Below are 23,688 nucleotides of genomic sequence, written 5' to 3' on the forward strand. Positions count from 1 at the left end.
TCCTTGACTGGCCAGAGCGCTTGTGTGGATGGGGCCCCTGCTGGACACACTGAAGGGCTCCCCTCGCTCTGGTTTCCTGTGGACCCTTCTAGGTGAGTCGTGCCCCAGACGGTGCTGTCTGTGCCTCGGCAGGGAGCCTCCTCCTGGAATGGGGTCAAACCATACTGAGAGCTCTAGAGGAGCCCAAAGTGGCCGCTGACAGACAACTGCTACACATTTAAACAGTGTCAAACTATCAAGAGGTGCTCTCAGATATCAGGCAGAAATCTTAAGTGTGTAGTCCTTAAGAATGGCCCTGCCATTGTGTGTGGTGGCTGCACTCAGCTACACTAAAGCAAAAATCAGCTGTACTAAGCTTAGTCAGATCCCAAAGGACTACACACCTAGAACACTCAATCCAGCACATGCACACACGCAAACCTTCCACACAACGTCTCTAAAAAGGACATTTCCCAGCACACTCAGTCTCCCTGCCCACTCAAACGGTGGTCAGATACTGATAAAAACAACTTACAACTTTGTTTTTAAACTAGAATTTATTGGTATACAAAACTCCATTTCATAGATAAAGTGGCACATCTTTGCAGCTTCTATTGCACCAAGTATTGAAGATTAAAAACACACAAAAAAGAAACATTTGGTTTTGAAAACACTGCAAATAGCCAAGTACAGTACTTTGGTAAATAAAAATAAAATGGTTCAGATGAACACAATCCGTGGAAAGAAACGATCTGGGGGAAGGAACTATGGACATCAGACAATGGTCACAATTCTCACCATCGAGCTCCATAGATAAGGCAAGACTTGCTAAGTCTATGGATCACGACCCCATGGAGGTCTTAAGTTTCTCCAGACTGAAGCTAGAACAAGTATAGTGCAATTAGAAAAAGAGAAGGCCCCTTCTCCACGGACACATCCACCCCTCTGTAAAGGGGACTGACGCACGCCAACACTTGTGCATGGGAAAGGGGAGCCCCTAGGTGTGACGTCTGACTCCTGGCCCTTTTCTTCTTTCCTCTGAGCTTAGTGCTGGTGCAGACTTTGCAGAGTCACTGGGGAGGTCAAGGGCGCTTCCTACTATGAAAAATGAACCGTTAAGAGTGGGAAAACATGGGGAGCCTCTCACCAGTACTGCTCGAGGGAACTGCCAGGGATCAAACCGCAAGCTGAGGTCTGTGGCTGAGCTCACATGATTGTCACGGACGGCTGGCAGCCTGCTGCAGGCTGACACACCAAGGATGAAAGCCAGGCTACAGAGGGTCTGTCCAGCAATCACCGCCGGCCACAAGGACTGGCAGTGAGCAGCAGCAGCTCTGGATCATGGCTATGCCCTGCTTAGAATAAATTCCCTATGCAAAAGTTCATAGTTTTACACAAATAGACTCTTTACACCGGTACCAGCCCCTTCTCAAGTAATTCTGCAAGGATGCTAAACATTTTCTTGGAACCACAAAACAGTCCTAACGAGGACAGTAAAGAGAGGGACGCTACAAAGCAGCTGCTTCAAAGACATAGATCAGAGTCTGAGGTTTTAAAGGAATTTCACCTCGGGACGGAAGATGGCCAGGCCAACCACAGGGCACAGCTCTTTCCAGAGGCCCCCATCAGTGGAGAACGGTAAGCTCTGCATCCTCCATACACTTGGTGACTGGTGTTCCGTGTTCTCTCCACATTCCAAAAATGACTGTCCCCTTACTAATATGCGATGGCAGACGTCATAATTTATGCCATCTAGATCTTCAATGATGCCATTTAAAAAAAATACAATTTACTGGCCGGGCAGGGTTGCTCACGCCTGTAATCCCAGCACTTTGGGAGGCTGAGGTGGGCAGATCACGAGGTCAGGAGTTCGAGACCAGCCTGGCTAACATGGTGAAACCCCATCTCTACTAAAAATATAAAAATTAGCCAAGCATGGTGGCACGCACCTGTAATCCCAGCTACTCAGGAGGGTGAGGCAGGAGAATTGCTTGAACCCAGGAGGTGGAGGTTGCGGTGAGCCGAGATTGCACCACCACACTCCAGTTTGGGCAACAAAGCAAGATTCTGTCTCAAAAAAAAAAAAAAAAAAAAAAAAACCACACAATTTACTTTAGAGCCAGGAAAACACACCTTATAAAAAAAGTGCCATTATTACATCACCTCAGAACAACTGTCAAAGGCCCCAGAGTTTTAGCAACACTTGTTCTGAAAGCTGTGATGAATGACGCTGTGAATAACGAGAATGGCAAAACAGAAAAACTGCATCAGAGTCTGAGTCTAAAGATTTCACATGGCTAGACAGAGCCTTGAGGTCAGAAAGTGAAGAGCTACGCATCTACCCAAAACGGGAGCTGGACAGGGCCACTGACATGTCACACTAAAATCAGGAAGCTCCGTTCTCTTCCCCTGGCAAAGATCCTTTTGGTCAGGGTAATTTTTAGTCACCTCTGACTAGGAATCCAAGTTTCCTTCAACTGACTGAATATTTCACAGAGGTAAACTGATAGCATTTTATGCTGACCCAGTAAAACCCAGGCAGAGTCTACAGAGTTTCTCAGAGTTAGAGAAATTGCACATTGACTACAGGGACTCACTACGAGTACAGCTCAGCGCCGAAGTCCATCTGATGCTACCTGTGTAATATGTGAGCAACTCTCTCCCTGACGGAAGGTGGCCCTCCTCCCACCCCAACCCCACCCCTACCCCTGAAAATCACATCGTTTCACACTGAAGAAGCTCCCTGGGGCAAGCAGGGCAGGCATAATAAATTAGCCATGGAAAGGCTCCCTCCCAGTCAGCTCCAGCTGCTCCACAAGGGAGACCCCACTTCCCAAGCCCTCAGAATCAAACTGGCATTGGAAGTGTTTTCAGAGCTTAATAAAGAAACTACAGACAACATCGACTAACATTTAAAATTCTTTCTGCCACAATTTCTCAAGCATACTTTGCTCCTGAAAGTGTATGTTCATTATTATTGAAAAACTAAATATACATATACATTCTAACTTTCTAATATCTCCTAGTGGCAACTATATTATCTAGAAGTTATGGTTCTATGTTGCTTTAATACATCTACCTCTCTAGTTCAAAGCTGTTGCCACTAAAATTGTATTTATTTTGACCTCTAAAAAAAATCTTTTTAAAATCCATAAAACCTTTATATACAGTTTTAAAAGCAGTAAGCAGCTATGTACCACTGCTCCATCCCCTTTCTCCTGACCAAACTACAAGCTACCAAGACAATCTCATGTAACATAAATCTCTACAAGATACAACACAGAGGTTAAGACACATTCAGTTCCTAACAAAGAGTTCACAGAGTACCTGTACTAGAGTAATAGCTGCTGACAACAGTCATCCCAGGACTAAACATACTGGGCCTCCACTCAGGCTGCCAGTGAAGTAATTTCCCAGTGCCCACTGAGGCCACTAAGCATATCGATTCCAACTACCTTATGTACCCAGTGAGACTGAGGCAGTGAAGTCTACATTGAGACCATTAGCTAGAAGGTATCACTGAAGTTGGATGCATGTACCCCAGACCAACTGTAACTGAAAAGCTGTGAAACAGTAATAAAAGAAAATTACTAAAGCCATTTGATTAGTTTTTTAAACCGCCATTATTATACTCCAAAAATGCTGAAGCCTATTATCACAATTAGGTAATTTATAAATAAATGTTACCAATATTCTTTAATAACTTTTTAGCAGCTTCTAAAACTTCTAAAACCCAAAAGGGCCCAAGGCCACCTTCATTAACCATGTAAATAAAGCAATTCTACTACTTCTGACAATGAGTCTCTCTTAAGCTGACTGCTAATCTGAATTTCTGGCATACAATCTTGTCTTTCTGAGAGGATCTGGCCTCTGAGTTCAAGCAGTACAAAACAGACAGGAAAGCGTCTTCTTCAGAAACACTCAGCCAGTCAGGAATCTGCCCAGTGTTGAAAACTAAGACAACCATAGATCCTAATGCACTCTCGATCCCACTCCAGTAGAGTAAGGCAACAGAGATCTTTCATTCGTTTGGAATGAGTACAGCAACACAGCCTCAAGCTCAGGGCTCTGCGATGTGCACAGAAAAAATGCTGTGCACTTTTTTTAAACTGCTAAATTTTACAATGTACTGTACCCAAGAAGAATCCAAATCACAATGTCCTAGGAGCAATTCCAAGAAACTACTGATGCTCCAACTACAAAAAGCCACCAAAGTCAAAAACAAAATCAAAAGATAGCAGTGAAACTAAAGAAAGCAAATGGCCTGCTGATAAAGACAATCTGACGACTCCAGGAACTACCAAACTTTTTAGTAATCACTTTGCCTCCGAATTTTTCTAATTGTGAAATGTGAGGGGTGGGGAAGATAACTAATAATTTAACTTTCAACTCAGCATCAATTATTTGCCCAAGTATTAGGTCCCAAAAGACAAAGATTATCCACGATGGGCCACCTCGGATGTTACGGTTCTTAAGTGCACATCCACCAACTCAGTTTTAGGAATGACATCTCTCCATTGCTCAAGTCTGTCTATTTCAGAACTGAAGAGTCATTAGAAGGCCTTAACCAAAGTATATTCTCTTCCCTGCTGGTCCAACCTAAGTCAACCAACTCTGCTGGTCCAACAACTCCCAGCAGATGCTAGAGTTTTCCCAACTTCGAAATGCCAAACAGGGCTTAAATAAACGAATACATGTGGCATTTTATAAGATTTAATTTCCACAATACTAAGTTTAGCGACCTATAAGGTCAAGTTATCATGTATCTCTCTGAAGGCATCTAAGTCTAGAACAGAAGGGAAGAAAATTGTCATTTAAAATGTGAACATGAAAAACCTTATTCTTCCAGCCTTCTTCTATAAAAACATAATTATTTAGACTCCTCTCAGGCAAAACCCCAGGAGTTCTTCTCCTGTTACAACTACAGACCCTGCTCTACATACTATCAGAATTCCAGAACTGTATCACAAGTAGTAATATGCCATCTCCCCACTGTCAGGAAACAAATACCAAAAACCCAACACCACTGTCAACTTCCCAACAAGGTCCAGGCCTAATTAACAGTCAGCTGCATTTATCATATGGCTTGAGTGCAAATGAACTAACAGCACCTACATCCCATCTGAAATAACATCAGAATCAGGAAGGAGAGAAATGCGGTTAATTTCCATCCTGATTGCAGGCCACAACCCTTATGTAACTTTGGGAAAACAATTCCTGAATTATTTTCTGAGTAACTTGGATTAGAAGAAAGTAAATCAAAGCATATTCCTGAGTTGAAGATCATTTATAAGCTACCCTATATGTTAGTATCTGTTTGAAAATGAAAGAGAAACTAAGGAAACTTATCATTCTCAATTTCTAACAATTATTCTAAACTACTCATGAACAATTACAGCAAAACTCACCCCAAATGTTAAGGAAAGATCCTAGGGTCACTGAAGTCTGATTTTCGGGCAAATAAAGCCACCACTTAAAAGGTTTTTTCTGACCTATCTGCCCCTAAAACTCAGTATTTTAATTTTGTATTACAGAATATGAATGGCCTCACTGCATTTTCATAAAACAAAACATATCACTAATAAAACTTTGAACAAAAAAAGAGGCAGCTCGAAGGACACTAACTCAGTGTGTGAGCTCATGTGTGGGCTTTGTTGGTTGTGTTTCATTTCATAAAAGGACGGCCTCACTGGAAAGTCTTGCACACAGCAATCCTTTTCCAGCCGCTTCTTACAACTCCCAAGAGGCCAGAGAGTCAGATGTTCAGAGCAGCAAAGGTCTTCACCAAGGTGACCTGTGTGTTCGCCTCCGCTTCACTTCTGTTGTTGTCCCTGTGGCTACCTCTGCTCTCCAAGGCTTTGTGGCGGTGCCTCTCCTCCTGCCGCTTCTTCTTCTCCAGCCATTGCTGTTCTCGCCTCTGTTTGTTTGTGACCTGAGAGAGAAGGCCACGGTGGTGAGTAGACAGTATGGGGGCTCAAGCTGCCACCTGCTAGAAGGGAGATGGTGGCAAAGGGCACAGATTGCTTTTCAGCAGCAACAGGGAAAAAACAATCTAAGACGCCAAAGATGATTTACTGTCCACTGCTGCTCAAATTTATATTTAAATTCGTATTTCCTTGCTGAACTAGCAAACAAAATCAATTCCATTCTTCCCTTAAAGAAACCAGCCCTCATCCAGCAAGAGGTAACACACACACGTGTCAGAGGACACTTTTCCCCACATAATTTAATGCCCCAGGTAATTCTGACAAAAATCCTCATCTTATTGCATCTTTGCCTCTGCTGTGGCTTTGTACACTGTGGCATTTTGAGCTCAGAACTTCTTGGTGAAAATCTTTAAAATGATTCCAAATTCAGTAAAATGGAAGATGTCACATACTACCTGTGGGAGTGAAGGGCAGGGAGGGAGATGTACCTTTCTGGAAAGCACTTGACAATTTACCAAAAGCCTTTAAAAGATTCATGTATCCATGACCTTTAACCTGTTCATTCCTCTTCTAGGATTTTATCCAATATAATTATGCAAAAACCCAAAGATTTATACACAAAGGTGTTCACTGTAGATCATGGCATTTATAAAAAACATGGATAAACATGGGAAGAGCCCACACGTACAGTAATGTTAGCTGGGAAAACGAGGCTTTTCATTTGTACACTGAGGACAATTTCAGAGTATATTTCCTCCCAATTGTCACTGCATACACCAAACAGGGTAAGTGAGGTCATTCTACTTCTTGATGTATCTTTATGCATTCCCCAGATTTTCCACACTACTCTTATAAATCAGAAGGAAAATACAAATAAAATTATCTCAAGCTCCCACCACTGCCACAGAATTACACCTGCCCACCACCTGCCCTTTCAACCCCATCTTACCTACCTTTGCGAGCTGGTTTTTATTTGCTTTGTTTTCTTCACTAGGGCTGGCCCGTGGCTTATTGTTTTCGGTCCTGCCTTCATTTAAGCCCTGATTTCCAAAGATTCTGGCACCACTGCCACCCTCCTCCCATAAAGGGCCACACTGCTTCAGCACTCGACCAGTGGGCTCAAGATTCTCTTCTGCATCTTCCAAAGAAAGATATTTCATTAAAACTGAGAACCTGAGTTACACAGGGTGATTACTGTATTAATGATTCCAAAATTACCTGGGTCCTTACTTCCCTACAAGGGGAAGTTAGTTTCCTTGAGACAAATTCTAATGTCAAGACAGTGGGAAACACAGGAAGAAAAAGTTGGTAAAAGTGGGAAGATAAATTTTAAAATAACATATTGACCAGCCTTTTGATCAGCTTCCCACCAGCAGGGTGCTTTTTAGATAAATTATGTTTTAACATGAATTTTTATGGGAAAGTCTTACATTTGCACCCAAAACCGAGAAAAGAAACAGGCGCTAAAGCTGTGCTGTCCAATGTATTAGCCACTAGCTATATGCGGCCATTTACATTTAAATTAAAATTAAACATTTAAAGTGTAGCTCCCCAGTCTCACTGCACAAGTGGCAGGTACACACTATACTGAACAGCACAGATCACTGGAGGGTGCTGTTTAAAGTCTCAAAGACCAAGTTACTTACAGATTTCTAAAAGTGCAGCCAATACATAGTGGATAATAAAATACCTCATCACATGGAGAACTATGATGCCAGAAACAGTATCTGACATGTAACATCTGGCAATCAGTATTTATTGATATCATTTTAAATAAATGACTTGAGAAGTTAATAAGATGTTACATCTCTTTTCTTTTCTTTTTTTTTTTTTGAGACAGAGTCTCGCTCTGTTGCCCAGGCTGGAGTGCAGTGGTGCGACCTCAGCTCACTGCAACCGCCACCTCCCAGGTTCAAGCGATTCTCCTGCCTCAGTCTCCTGAGTAGCTGGGATTACAGGCACCCACCACCACACCCAGCTAATTTTTGTATTTTCAGTAGAGATGGGGTTTCACCATGTTCGTCAGGCTGGTCTCGAACTCCTGACCTCATGATCTGCCCGCCTCGCCCTCCCAAAGTGCTGGGATTACAGGTGTGAGCCACCACACCTGGCCTTTACATCTCTTTTCTTTCCTCTGAGTCACAAAATTAAACTCGGTTCATGTTTAAAAAAAAAAAAAATCAAAATTATCACAAGTTAATAGAAATCTAAATTTCCACCAGGAAAATAATTCTGGTTATCATTTTGGTCTTCTAAGAGCATCTTATTTCTAAACAGAGTAATTCTTCCCTGATGCGTCCCCCAGCACCCTGTACTCCCACCCCATTATGTACTATCACACCAGTTTACCTGTCTCCACCATCCACCCTCCACATCTAAACTACACTCCCCCTGAAGCAGGGCCAGGACCTAGTAAAAACTGTCTGCATACAGAACGTGCTCAATAAACAACTCCTAAATCAATGACAGAACAGTTACCACCTGTGACTTGGTTAAAAATAAATATTTGGAAAATTACCAACACAACCATTTTGAAGGCCTATAAATATTACTCATGGACTTACTATTTCTCTTCCCTTGGTTCATCTGAAGCATGGCAATTATTGCAGATTCAATATTATAATTTTCAGCTTCCAGGTTCTGGACTATTAAATTAAAATCCTATCCAAGAAACAAACAAAAAAATCCCTTCAAAACTCTGGGTATATTTTTCTGCCTAGCTCTACTTCAATAATCATAAACATAAAGATGTAATAGTGAGAATTAAGACAAGGTTTCAGGACCTTTTCCATTTAGAAAATGTCAATTTTCAATAAGGTTGGTCCCTTGAAATAACCATCTAATGTACATTTATAAATGAACTCCCTCTATAAAACTGCATTTGTACTACTGTAAACACTAGTCAGGAAAAATTAAATCCACATACTTCCTGAGAATTTTCAGCAGTACTGGATGAAGTCTAGCAAACAACAGGGAAATGAATAAATAGCTCTCATTAAGCCACATACGCTAATCGAACTATAAATCTCATGGGCCTATTTTGCCCCACAAGGTGCTGATATGCTGGAGAGGTGCTACGAACTAAGACGCAAGCTAGGCACAGCAACACGTAAGCTAGGCACAGCAACGCTTGCTTCTAAATCATTCGTGCATGACAGAAATACTAACTGAACATCCAGTTGCATTACAAACTTTCTGGACAGCATCCTCTACTTCGTCTCTCAGGTCGTCTTCAGAGTCCATTCCCTTTGTCTTGATCTTTTCTCTTTTATTTGATTCATCTTGATGAAGCATCTGAAACTAAAGGAAACAAATAATAATCAGGGAACTATGTTGAGAATCAAACTATGTTCAGAATCTTCAACACAAGACACTCTAATCTCGAAAAGCACCCAGGGAAACTTGTCAATCCAAATGCTAAAGCCACAAAGAACAGTTCACTTGGGATCCATGAGACCTTTACAACCTGGGCCTTAAATCAGAAAAGCTAAAATCATCCCTCTGTAGATGCTCAACCACGTTCTTCTGCTTCCCATTAATGCAGGGAGATAGGTAAATGGGCAAAGACAGCTCTATTTTTTCAATGTAAAAGTATAGTGGACTCCAGCAATGTGCAGTATATTCCTCAGAATGTTAATACAAAGCATTCTATTGTAAAATTAAACCGTAAGAATTTGACAAAGAGTTACAGGAGTCTTTGACCCAGTAGTTTCAGTTTTGAAATTTAGCCAAAGGAAATAATATCAACTAGAGAAAAGATTTATGGGCCTGGTGCAGTGGCTCACACCTGTAATCCCAGCACTTTGGGAGGCTGATGGGGGTGGGTCACTTCACCTCAGGAGTTCAAAACCAGCCTGGGCAACAAAGTGACATCCCGTCTCTACAAAAAAACACAAAGAATTATTTGGGCATGGTGGCATGCACCTGTAGTCCCAGCTACTCAGGAGGCTGAGGTGGGAGGATGGCTTGAGCCCAGCAGGTGGAGGCTGCAGTGAGCCAAGATCACGCCACTGCATTCCAGCCTGGGCAACAGAGCTAGAACTTGTCTCAAAAAAGAAAAGAAAAGAAAAGATTTAGGTAAAAGGGCTAACAGTGTTACTTATACTAGTGAATAACAAAACCACTGAAAGGCTTTATAGTATGGGTATGGTTAAATAACCACTGTAAATCCAAAGAATGACGTCTTCATTCCCACTAAAGGAAGAAACACAATCATCACTCCCACCATTATTACTTAACAATATGTTGGAGGTAACAGCCAAAGACATTAGCTAAAATAAATTATAAGTATAAAATTAAGAAGAAAAAAGTAATCTGTCCTTGTAGATGATATCATTCTGTAACTGAAACAAGAGAATCAACAAAAAAAACTACTGCAAACCAAAAAAATTACAGCAAATCATATACTTGATAAGACTCTAGCATCTAGCATATATTAAAAACTCTTACAACTCAAAACCAAAAAGGCAGAATCAATTAAAAAATAGGCAAAAGACTTGAATAGACATTTCTCCAAAGATATACAGATGGCTGAAAAGCACATGAGAAGATGTTCAATGTCATCAGCTATTAAGAAAATGCAATTCAAAACTGTAAGATACTGGCCAGGCGCGGTGGCTCATGCCTGTAATCCCAGCACTTTGGGAGGCCCAGGTGGGCAGATCACGAGGTAAGGAGATCGAGACCATCCTGGCTAACACGATGAAATCCCGGCTAACACGACAAAATCCCGTCTCCACTAAAAATACAAAAAATTAGCTGGGCGTGGTAGCGGGTGCCTGTAGTACCAGCTACCCGGGAGGCGGAGGCAGGAGAATGGCGTAAACCCAGGAGGCAAAGCTTGCAGTGAGCCGAGCTCACGCCACTGCACTCCAGCCTGGGTGACAGAGCAAGACTCCGTATCAAAAAACAAAAACTTTAAGATACTAAGTAGGATGACCATTTAAGAAAAAACTACAAATGTTAGGATGAAGAGAAAACAAAGCCTGGCAAGAAAAACAGTGCAGCTGCTGTGGAAAACAGTTTGGCAGTTCCTCAAAAAGTTAAATTTAGGTTTACCATATGACCCAGCAATTCCACTCCAAGGTATATACAAAAAGACTGAAAATAGGTATTTGTAAAAATACTGTACACAAATACTCACACCAGCACTATTCTTAATAGCCAAAAGGTGGGAACAACCTAAATGCTCATTAACAGATGAATAGATGCACAAAAAATCATCTCTCCATATAATGGAATATTATTCAGCCATAAAAAAGAATGAAGTACTGATACATGCTACACCATGAATGACTCTCAAAAACATTATACTGAGGAAAGAAGCCACAAAGAAAAAGTCACATATAATTCCATTTACATCAAATGTCCAGAATAGGCAAATTCACAGAGAAGAAAGGCAAACTGGTGATTGCTAGGGGACAGGCGGAATTGGGAGTCACTGCTTAATGGGCATGAGGTTTTCTTTTTGGGGTGATGAAAATATTTGGGGACTAGACCGAGGACGTGGTTGTACAACAAACACTGGGGATGTACTGAGTACCCCTGGACTGTGTATTTTTAAATGATTAATTTTATGTTATGGGAATTTTGTCTTAATTTTTAAAAAGAGAGGGGTTCTGTGGGATACCTAAGTAGGCAATTAACATTTTGTTAATTAACAACTCTCATAGACAAATGATAACCCACTAGAAAATATAAAAGATCTCTTTACAATACACAAAAAGCACAAAACACCTCCTTAGAATAAACTCAACAAAAAATGGGCAAGATCTATATGAAGAAAATGTTCCGAAGGATCATTTAAAAAGTCAATTAAATAATAAAAAACTCAACATCAGAAAGATGTCAGCTTTTCCTTAAATTACTCTATTAACTTAATGAGATTCCAATTTTAAAAAACTCAATAGGGACGGGCATAGTGGCTCACACCTGTAACCCCAGCACTTTGGGAGACCAAGGTGAGCAGATGACTTGAGGTCAGGAGTTCAAGACCAGCCTGGCCAACATGGTGAAACCCTATCTTTACTAAAAATACGAAAATTAGCCGAGGGTGGTGGCGAGCTACCAGCTACTCCGGAGGCTGAGGCAGGAGAATTGCTTGAAACCGGGAGGCGGAGGTTGCAGTGAGGTGAGATTGCACCACTGCACTCCAGCCTGGGCAACAGAGCGAGACTGTCTCAAAAACAAAAACAAAAACAAAAAAAACTCAATAGCATTTCTTTTGAACTAGACACATTGATTCTAACATTTATTATTTATTTATTTGTTTGTTTGCTTATTTTTGAGACGGAGTCTCACTCTGTCACCTAGGCTGGAGTGCAGTGGTGCCAACTCTGCTCACTGCAAGCTCCGCCTCCCGGGTTCACACCATTCTCCTGCCTCAGCCTCCCAAGTAGCTGGGACTACGGGCGCCCGCCACCTCGCCCGGCTAATTTTTTGTATAAAGTAGAGACAGGGTTTCACCATGTTAGCCAGGATGGTCTTGATCTCCTGATCTCGTGATCTGCCCACCTCGGCCTCCTAAAGTGCTGGGATTACAGGCATGAACCACCACGCCTGGCCTCATTTTGTTTTTTTTAAAAAAGGCAAGAATATATAAAGAAACGCTAAAAAAGAAAATTAATTATGAGTGAAAAATTCTACCAGATTTTAAAATATACCAACTAAAACCATGAGGCATCAACATGTGAACAGGGAGATCAGTGGACCAGAACCAAATGTCTAGGAATAGACCCAAATACATATGGGAATTGAGTATATGGAAAGACAGTGGCATTTTAAAAAGATGTAAAATTAATCAATGGTTTGGGTACAACTAGGTAATCACAAGGGAAATATAAAATTGGATCCATAGCCTCACACCCTTATATGAATATAAATTCCAAAAGAAGCCAAGATTTAATTTTTTTTTTAAGTCAGACTATAAGCTGGGTGCAGTGGCTCACACCGGCAATCTCAACACTTTGGGTGGCCGAGGCAGGAGGGTTGCTTGAGTCCAGGAGTTAGAGACCAGCCTGGGCAATAAAGTGAGACCCTGTCTCTACAAAAAATAAAAAATTAGCCAGGCATAGTGGTGCACAGCTGTGGCCCCAGCTACTCAGGAGGATCGCTTGAGCCTGGGAGGTTGAGGGTGCAGTGAAACATGCTCATGGCACTGCACTCCAGCCTCGGCAACAGAGTGAGACCCGGTCTCAAAAAATAAATAAATAAATAAAGTGAAACTATGAAAGTACTAGAATAAACTATGGGAGCATTATTTTTAACCTCAGAGTGGGAAAGACTTTCCTAGTTATGACCCAAAATCCAAAGGGCATATAATAAAATCATTAACAAATTTAACCATGAAAATAGCTAAAATTCTTTCACAGCAAAGACCACAGGAGAAAGAAAAAGACAAATGACAGAGTGCAAAAACCTATTTGCAACTCATATCACAGACAGAAGCTAATTTCCTTAATACATAAAAAGCTCCCCAAAATCATTAAGACAACATAATAGGGAAAAAATGGGGAAAGAAAATGAACACCATTTACAAAAAAGAAAACAGAAATGTCTTAAACACAGGAAAAGATGCATATATAAGAGAAATGCAAATTAAAACTAGGTTAAGTAAACAATTTTTCCCTTAACAATGAAAAGGATTTAAAAATTTGTTAACACTATGTTGACAAAGTGCACCGTGCAGGAAAAGAGCCACATATGGCAGGTGAGAGCTTAAACTGGTGAAATCTTGTTAGAAAGTAATTTGACAATACCAATCAACATCCTCTGATGTGGCAAGGACCTTCTAGGAATGTGTCCCACAGATACATGTGTGAAATGAGGTACATAAAAGGTACTGCACACTGCTTGTAATAGCAAAGGATTAGACGCCACCTAAAAGCCCGTCGGTAAGTGAGTGGTCAAAAATATAATGCATCTATAGAACAGGACACTACGCAGCCTTTAAAAAGGATACAGGAAGTTCCTTATGTACTACAATGAATTAAATCTCAAGACACATTAAATTTAAAAAAGCACAGTGCAGGATGTATGTGTGGGATGTGTAGGATGCTACAACTAGTGGTGGGGAGAGTGTAGTGTAAAAATGGCAAAAGTGGAATATGTGCACATACACATATATTTGCTTGATATGTAAACCATAGGAGATTTTATGATATACTAATACCACTGACTGCATCCAGGGAGAACAATGTGGCTGAAGTACAAGGGTAGGAGAGTGACTTTCACTATATATCCCATTATATATTTTGAATTCTAATCCATGGACAAATATGACCTATTCAAGAATTAAAATTGCCAGGCACCATGGCTCACACCTGTAATCCCAACACATTGGAAGGCCAAGGTACAAGGATCACGTGAGCCCAGGAGTTGGAGGGCAACCTGGGCAACATAGTGAAACTTCATCTCTACAAAAAATTAAAAAATTAACGAAGCATGGTGGTGCACACCTGTAGTCCTAGCTACTCAGGAGGCTGAGGTGGGAGGATCGCTGGAGTCCAGGTGGACAAGGCTGCTGCTGTGAGCTGTGATGGTGCCACTGCACTTCAGCCTGGGCAACAGGCTGAAGTGCATTATCTCAAAAAATAAATAAAACTGTTTGAAAAAAATGGTTTTGGATCATGTGTAAAAACAGGAGAAAAGGTTTCTGCAATAATGTTAATTTTTAAAAACAGGAAACAAAGCTATATAAATACAATGTCAACCATGTTTTAAAGCATTAAATGACTGAAAATAAATCTACCAAAACAGTAACAAAATGTACATTCAAGTAGCTGAGTTGACTTTATGTGTTTTTTATTTTCTTCTTTACCTTTACTATAGTTTTCAGATTTCAGATAAGAAGCATAGATTAGGTCGGGCACGGTGGCTTACCCCTGTAATCCCAGCGGTTTGGGAGGCCAAGGTGGGCAGATCACCTGAGGTCAGGAGTTTGAGACCAGCCTGACCAACATGGAGAAACCTCGTCTCTACTAAATATACAAAATTAGCCAGGTGTGGTGGCGCATGCCTATAATCCCAGCTACTCGGGAGGCTGAGGCAGGAGAATCACTTGAACCAGGGAGGTAGAGGTTGTGGTGAGCCAAGATCGCACCACTGCACTTCAGCCTGGGTAACAAGAGTGAAACTCCGTCTCCAAAAAAAAAATGTAGATTAATTTTAAAACATAAAAATAATTTTAAAATTCCATGCATCTTATACACACACAATCATAACTATCAACTATCAGAAAAAGCAAAATAATAAGCAATTTTATCTATCACTCTCACCTAAACTAAGAAATAAAAAATATTTTTAAAATCAGGCCCACAGATTCTTAACACCAACTTTCCACAAAAACATCACGGGGTTTTCAGCGCCAGATATCCAGCTCTTGACCCATTTCCTGCAGGGCTGAGAAAACGAGAGAAAACTGAGGCCTCACTCACATCAGTCTGGAGATGTGCAGGTGCCTCCGAGTTGTCATTGATCCTCCGAACACTGTCGTAGTGCTCTCCATACCGATATGCGATGTGTAACTCCCTTACGCTGCTTTTATCTGTACCTCGAATCTGTAGACAAAAGAAGGGGCCATGCTAGTGAGGATCTGAACACTGTCAACTTCTGGAGAGAAACGCCCACCTGGACTGCTGAGGAAGCCCAGTCAGCAGGTCTATGCAGACACTAATTGGGAACATGCCTGAGATATGTCACAAGCAATTTCCAAACTACCTCCTTCCTACGTGTGTATGCTTCTATATGCTTATTTAATATGTAACTCTATGGAAATAAATCCATGTAAGAAATTCAAAAACGAGGGACAGACTTGCAATGAAGTTAAATAAGCTTAAGCTTCAGAGGCTTTATTACCTCTTAGCCCCTCTAATGCACAAGCCCCTTCCAAGGGGAAAGCCCAGGGGCAGATCCAGATTTGTTGAGCCTGAAGCCCTGTTTGAAGACTCTCTTTGAGAAAAAAAAAAAAAAAAAATGCAAAATTATAAATATAAAATTGGTAGAACCTCTCCCAAGACCTAGAAAGGGAGTCCTAGAAATGAGTGGCCTGACACTTCATTAGCTTCAAGGTAAATCCACCCCTTTCATTAAAACGAAAATAGCATTTTCTGTTAACCACCTAAGTGAGAAACATTATCAACAAACCCAAACCTCCCACCTACATCAACTTCAAAACACAATTACATGAAGTAGCATGGCCTGCGCTGCTCAACCCTGGAGGCGCCACCACAATATATTCTATGTGAACTAACCCCCTGACGCACAGCACAAGAATGGGGCTCCCTAGAGTCGTGCAGAACAGAAGCCCTAAGGTCTGGGCATACCCCAAATAAAACTCGCCACCTCCACAGAAACTCTCATTCTGACTTTGTCCCTTAGAAAGCTCAGTAACGGTTCCTTTGTTTAAACTTCAAAACATCAGCACATTCTTTTTACTGAAAATCACAGGTAGTAAAATACTACCCTTAATTTAAACAGTATCCATGGTCTGAAAACAAAGCAAAAACCATGGAACAAACAGAAACCACACAAGTCTAGATGTCAGTACTGTGGAAGGTTTTTCCAGGAGAACACGTAGATCTCAAATGCAGAGAGTCTGGTTTAGACACACACAAAATAGACAGCACCATTTGTCTCCCAGGAAGAGCAATGTGAAAGGAAACAGTTTATTAGAATCTTTGAATGACATAATCCCTAAAGCACTTACATACTTAATAATGATAATATATATACATTAATAGAATAGATGAATAGAAAACATAACTGGAAGAATATTCACCAAATTGTTAACTGTGACTTTCATGGGCAGATTACAGAGGACTTTCACATTCTATGTTACATACATCTAGACTGTTCACAGGAACACATATTCCAATTATAACCAGAAAAAAAATGCAGGTTTCAATAACTCCATGGTATGAGTGTAAGCCTACTCTTTATTAATGTAAGAGCTCATAACCATGACAGTAGCAACCAATGCAGTTTCAGTTCTTAAATTTTGTAAGATGCTTCACTGGGGTAGGAAGACATAGGGGGAGCCAATGGAAATATTAGTAACTTTATTTCAAAAAGATGTACTTTCAATGTTCAGGAATTTATGAAACAGAACACTACAGAACTATATTTGAAAAAAATTTTACCTATGCAGAATTGTCTTCCACAACTACCTAGGTAACTAAGAAACTTCGGGGAAAAAAGTCATCAATGGAGGAAAAGCCAAGCTGATTACTGAGTTGGTACTGAGTACTCCCCCTCAAGGTGAGGGTCATTTTGCTGGGTATTCAAATGGTTTTGATAACTTCTGCGAAACAGTGTAAGTTTAATGACAAAAAATAGAACAAAGGAGTAACCAGTATTCTTGCTCAAACATCACCCTTAGAAAAGAGAGCCCCATGGAAAATATGATAGCTCTATCTGGTATCCTGATGTCAGGACATCCGCAACACTGCCCCAAAGAACATAAGCAGATACTGTTTCACTCCTGCTCATTCTATCCCCATAAGGTAAAATTTCTCACCTTCCCTGGAGTATCTTATTTTGTTGTAGCATAATTTTGTTAAAAGGACACTGTGCCAGGGACAAAAGGCTGCATTCTTTAATATGACATTCTGGAAAAGCAAAACTATAAGGACAAATCAGAGAATGGGCTACAAGAGGCTGGGTATTGGGGGAGGGGGCCAGTGACTACAAAGTACAAAGAGCGTGGAAATAGTTCTATGTGTTTGTCAAAACACATAGAACTGAACAATTGGAAGAGGATGAAGTTTGCTACATGTAAATTATATCCCTATAAACCTATTTTTAATCAGCAAAGACTGACGGAGCAATTCACAAAGGAATATATGCAGGTGTCATATGAAAAAAAGGGCACTGTTACCTTTATGCTAATAACACAGAAGTGTCCATATGTATGTGGATATGGATACGTGTGTGTGTGTTTTAAAAGTGTGTAAAAACATTGTGGTATGTTCCTTTCCAGTTACGTATCAATGTTTTTATAGCTAAGTGTGTGTGAATGACAGGAATACTCACTAAAACATTAAAAGCAATCTCTCTCTGGGGTGATTCAATAAAATTTTAAATGCAATTTTTAATAAAATTTTTTCCCTTTATGAGCTTTTTCAATTTTCTAACTTTTCTACAAGTACTGTATTTTAACTTTTTAATTAGTAAAAGTGAGAAATCGGGGAGTGGTGGAGCAGGGCAGGGTGAGTGGGGAATTAACAGAAACCACATGCTCAGTCTTTAGGAGCTGAGGTACAAAGCAATAAGCAGAACTGACTTTAGGGAGTGGTAGCCTGTGTTTCCACACTAGGTTCTCTGTCCCCAACCTGCCCAACTAGCTGACTATTGAATATGTATAGCATTTTAAAAGATTTCTAAATTATACTCTGGACTCCATTTGTACATAGCACAGGGATTACTTCTGAGCCACCACAAGAATATTGTCTTTGGTTAGGCTCACAGTCCAGTTACTCTGCATAATTCCATGTTCACAGGTCAAGCCCCATCATCTTCAGATATTCCCAAAACTGATTTATAAATAAGAGCTTAAGATAAATGTTTAAACAGGTGACCTACCTGCCACAAAGGGGCATTAAGTTGATGAATCACTACATTCAACTGATGATTTCTTGCAAAGGCTACAATTGCATCATTGCCAGCAAAAGTACCAGGCTTTGCCAAACTGGCCACTGCATGGAAATAGGAAAGAAAAACGATGTCTTTATAGTGGAAAAATCCAAATGCAAACATGCTTTGGTATTTACTGAGTTCCAAATAATGAGAAACAAGGATATAGATCTGGAAAAGTCCATTAACTTTGTCAGAATCTAGGAATTCAGCTGGTTGAACAATACAAAGACTGCTACTGAGAAGAACACTAATCATTCATAAAGTAAAGATCCATTTATTTCTTCCTTCAATAAATGTTTACTGATTACTTCCAATATGCTAACTCAATAAAAGGCACTGGGAACATAACAATCAACACAGTAATCTTAGCAGCTTGCATTACTGAATGGTTATTATGTGTCAAGCCTGGTCTAATCACGTCTCATAGACAAGTACTATTATACACACCATTTTATACATGAGGAAACTCAGATGCAGAATAGCTGAAAACTGTGCCAAGGTCAAAGAGCTGGTACACAGTGGAGCTGAGGTTTCACCTAGGCAGCCCAATGCCAACGTCCTGGCTCTCAGCCGCTCCATCAATTTGCCCTCGCGGAGTTCACAACCAGTGAGGGGCAAACAAGATAGGCACTAATGATGCACAAGTGCTTTGGGAAGGGCATGTATAGTAAGAATTTGACCTTGCCCAAAGAGAGGTCTGGCCTTTATGCTGGGCTCCTGGGAGGTCACTTCTAAACCTTTGGAATTCCCAAAGGTGATGAGAGTATCTGTTATTCATGATGGGCCCCTCCACCACATCCGGCATCAGACCTTTGTGGTGGTGATAGGGTGAGAGGGGAGACTGAGTTCAACCACTTAGACAATAAATCAATAAGCAAAAACCTCTGAACACCAAAGTTGGGGTAAGCTTCCCCAGGTGACAATATTCTGTGTGTACTGTCACACACAGACGCCATGAGAATATGCCCTGAGGACAACAGAAGCTTCGTGTCTGGAACCTTTCCAGACTGCCCTATGCATACCTTCCTGTGGTTAGTATATTGATCTGTATCCTTTCCCTGTAACAAACCGTAACTGTTAGCATGATAGCTTTCAGTGAGTTCTGTGAGTCCTACTACCATATTATGAAATCTAAGGGAGGTTCTGGGAGACCCCAACTTGTAGATGGTACCAAAAGTTGAGGCAAGTCATGCAAGGACTGTGCTCTCAGATGAACATAAGCCAACGTGGAATTGAGGAGGGGGAGGTAAGGTGTATCAGAGGAGCTTCTCAACTGAGACAACTAAGCTAATACCCAAAGCACAAGGAGGAGTTAAGACAGACAGGAGAAATGGATAGAGGAGAGACAGATCTGAGAGAGAGAAAACTCTAGTATGGCAGGAACTGAGAATGCTGAGATGGAGAAGTGGAGGAAGTGAGAAAACGCTGGGGGGAATGGCAAGAGATGAGGACAGAGAAATAAGGAAATCCCAGATCATGAAGAACTAAAAAGTCTGGGCTCTATCCTGAGGTCAATAGGGGAGTCACCAACAGGTTTTAGACAGAGGAAAAACACATTTAGATCTCACTCTGGCTGTTAAGTAGAAAACAGAGTGCGGCAATCAAGAGACAATGATACCAAACAGTATTCAGGAAATCTAAGCAAATGGCCACAGAGGTCTGATTTTATGGGGTAATAGCAGTGAAAGAAAAACTACTGAAGTAGAGTGATAAGATGTAATGAAGGGGTATGAGGAGGGAGGAAGATAAACATTAAGAATACTCAGGCTCTGATCTGGATATCTGTACAGCTGGGGGAAACATGTTGCTGATTCTCTGAAGCCACAGTCTAAAAGAAAAGAATAATCCTAAAGATACAGCCAGATGCAAGGGTGACCAGGTCCTCAATAGTCTAGTGAACCATTCATTTATTCACTCAACAAATACTTTATGAATGCCTACCAGATGCCGGCAACTGCCACACCGCAAAACAAAGACACACAGTCCCTGCTCGAGAATCTCCCAGTACAACAAGGTAGGCACACTGACATTAAAAACAGGTAACGATGACTCAAGACTGATCAATGTAATAAGCCAAGCCTTCAACTGACACACAACGACAATGTGCAGACTTCCACGTTTCTTCTCATTTGTGCTCTGGCCGTCAAAGTGACGTCTTACTTCTGTGATGCTCAAATTCTTAAGCGGCTCCAAGCAACAGGTATGCATAGTGACATTTCAAGAAAACACCTTTCCACTGTTCATCTACAGTGACGATCACATTGGCAACTGAAGATCTGAGTTCCCTATCTTGTAACACTCCCAAATCCACCATGTGATCTTCACTGACAGTGTTCAAAGTGGAGTTTCACATCACAAACTAAAAACTCATTTTATCCAAAATGATGTTTTCACTGGATTAATGATACAATTCATTTCGTACAGCACTAAACCACAAAATTTGTCCCATATACATACATTTAATTTGTAAACTGCTGACTATCCAGTAAACTATGTCTGTCTGATAGCCAAAAAGTAATTCCAGGAAGAGAGACCATCTGAACTCAGTGATTGGTACAAACCACCCACTGGAAGTTTGGTTGCTCCATGTCTGGTGCCTACTGAGTAAGTTCTTTCCTAGTGAGGAATGGGAAAGGTTTTGGGATCACTGATAGCTTTCCTCCCAAATGTTCCCCTCCTGCTGCCCTCTCTCTTGCTAACAGTACAGTCATCTACCCACTCCCTAAGCAGAAACTTCAGAATCACTCGTCTTCTCCCTCTATCCTCCTGGGAGGTCACTTCTAAACCTCTGGAATTCCCAAAGGTGATGACAATGTGTCCTGTCAATTACACTGCCAAAGTGTAGCTTGGTTTGGGCCTTACTCATTATCCTCAGTAGCTGCCGTGATGGAGACCTCCTCTACTCTCATCTGGCCAGTGTGGAGACCTAACTAGTTTCCCTGCTCAGTCTCCCTCCCCATCCATTCTCGGCATGGCCTCCAGAGTTAGCTCGCTAAAACAATGGATCAATCCCCTTTCCTGATAACAGAAAGAAAAGACTATAAGCCCTGCATTTGTAAAACATATCAGCAGAGAGCACAGTAGATTCTTAGTAAATATTTGTTGAAATTAAAGTTTACAAGTTCATATGCATTTTCTCTAAGATCTATGCCTATTAAATAGGAACCAACTAAAATCACTAACTGATTTGCCTCAAAGAAAACATATTGTGTTTGGGGTTTTGGTGAGAAATTAACATGATTTTATTGGTTTTTCTAATTTTAAAAGTAATACATGATCATCTAAAAGTTAAAAAAAGTCTAGAGAAGACAATTTAAAATACCATAGTCCCACGATCCCCAGATGGCTAATGCTTACTAAGGGCTTATTTTAATTTTGTTATCTAATTTAATCTTCACCAAAAACCCTATGAGATAGATGCTATTATTATCTCCCTTCTATAGAAGTTTAAAGAGAATGAGTAATTTCTGAAAAATAAGTGAAGCTAACAATTAACAAACAAACAGTATCTTTCCAGACTTTTCCTACTGTGTCTGTATACCTTTTAAAAATAGGATCAATCTATACAAGCTATGTCATAGCCTACTTTTCCCACCCCACTGAGGAAGAAGTCATGAATCACCTTTCAGGTCAATTATCATCATCATGTTTATTAAGGGCATATACAGCTAAACCTACTGATCTCCAACTACCTAGCATGCCGCCGACAACCAAGTAGGCAAACAATTATTTGTTGAATAAATGAAGGTTGTGATTTATATGACCAAACCCTTGGCTGGGAGGGTGGAGGATGCCAGTGGACTTAATTACCCAATGCATTACTCCTGAAGGACCCAATGTCCAACAGTGAACCTACCGTGCTTCTCAAAAGGAATGTCATCTTCTACAAAGGGTTCAAAATCTTCCCGCTGCTTTATCATGTAGTCCACTGTCTCCTGTCTGTGCTTGAGATGATTTCGTGAGTGTCCCTCCAATTGATCACCAAGAGCTCTGAACAAGCAATTGCTGTCAAAACAACAACATGAGTCAAGACCTTTCAAAAATGAACTTAGTTCATCTAAAACAATGACGCTTCATGCCAGATCATCCATGGAAATATTTTGGGCACAAAGAAGTGAAGACTCAACTCTAACAGTCCAGGATTCTTCCAAGACCACGGGGGACAGCACCAGGGCATATTCAACCACATTACCTTATTGAGAGGCAGCAAACAAGGATTCTATTCCCCATGTACCAGCTAGCTGACTCAGGAGAGCCATTAAACTTCCCTGGGCCTCAGCTGCTTCAACAAGTGGAGCCGGTGATACACTAACCACCCGACTACAAGGTCCAGACCTTACAGGTCATTCCATGCCTAAAGGCAATGATCTGCAGATCCTCTTCTAAAATGATGTCTTATCTACAGCCTCTTTTCTAAAACAAGTTCCACTACAGCTGCCCAGCTAAGTAATCATTCATTTAACAAACAGCAAAAATAGCAACTTGTGAAGCTTCTGATACTAACAACCGAACAATACTCTGTTTTGAGTCCTAAGAACACAGTGGAGAAAGTCATGAGAAGGAAAGCACTTGGACAACAAACAGTTGTACTATGGAAAGACACTTCCTCCTCGCCTCCTCACTGATCACCCAGGGAGCAACAATGCCATTGTTATTCCTGCCAAATGAAAACTTTAAACACCATATTTTGTTTCTCTTAAAATTAAAATACTGGTAATAAACTGAAAGAGTTATCTTTACTTTCAAACCCCTCAAAGGCTTCTAAATTCCAAATTATCACAAACACAGAGGCTTAGATACACAGAGACTCAAACAAGACAAACACAATCTGGTATCCTTAAAACTACGGAAATAAACAATTCTGAAGCCAAACAGTTGCCCAGTTTTACACCCAACTGTTTACTCTTCCAAATGAAAAACTATGACACTGTAATTCCAAAATATAAACTCATCACTTTCAGAAAGATTTCATGTCTAAATGTGTAGGAAAAAAGGGCTTTTTTTTTCAACTCAGAAGAGTGAATTTTCAACAGAAAGCTATAGAAAGGCTGGAATCTCTTCTAATGTATAAGAATATATACTTTTTTTTTTTTTTTTTTTTTTTTTTTTTTGCAGCGGAAGGGAGAATTAAGACAGATTCTATAAGTTA

The 23,688-nt window shown here is 40.7% G+C and overlaps 1 protein-coding gene across 3 annotated transcripts in view; it reads right to left on the minus strand.

Moving 5' to 3' along the window:
- Positions 1–517: 517 nt before the first annotated feature.
- Positions 518–23,688, minus strand: part of OTUD3 (OTU deubiquitinase 3) — a 30,654-nt gene continuing 7,483 nt past the window's right edge. Inside the window, exons 2-8 of one of the 3 annotated variants that reach the window (XM_023219782.1) lie at positions 22,396–22,544; positions 18,486–18,598; positions 15,341–15,463; positions 9,099–9,206; positions 8,471–8,567; positions 6,860–7,044; positions 518–5,911 (exon numbers count right to left, since the gene is read on the minus strand). In XM_023219782.1, coding sequence (XP_023075550.1) covers positions 5,735–5,911; positions 6,860–7,044; positions 8,471–8,567; positions 9,099–9,206; positions 15,341–15,463; positions 18,486–18,598; positions 22,396–22,544 — 952 coding nt within the window. In that variant the 3' untranslated portion in view covers positions 518–5,734. Of the gene's footprint in view, positions 5,912–6,855; positions 7,045–8,470; positions 8,568–9,074; positions 9,207–15,340; positions 15,464–18,485; positions 18,599–22,395; positions 22,545–23,688 lie in introns of all 3 variants that reach the window. The other 2 variants (XM_023219781.1, XM_023219783.1) reach the window with 2 other exon arrangements.

This window comes from Piliocolobus tephrosceles, chromosome 1, assembly GCF_002776525.5.
Source record: "Piliocolobus tephrosceles isolate RC106 chromosome 1, ASM277652v3, whole genome shotgun sequence".
In the NCBI taxonomy this organism is placed as follows: domain Eukaryota; kingdom Metazoa; phylum Chordata; class Mammalia; order Primates; family Cercopithecidae; genus Piliocolobus; species Piliocolobus tephrosceles.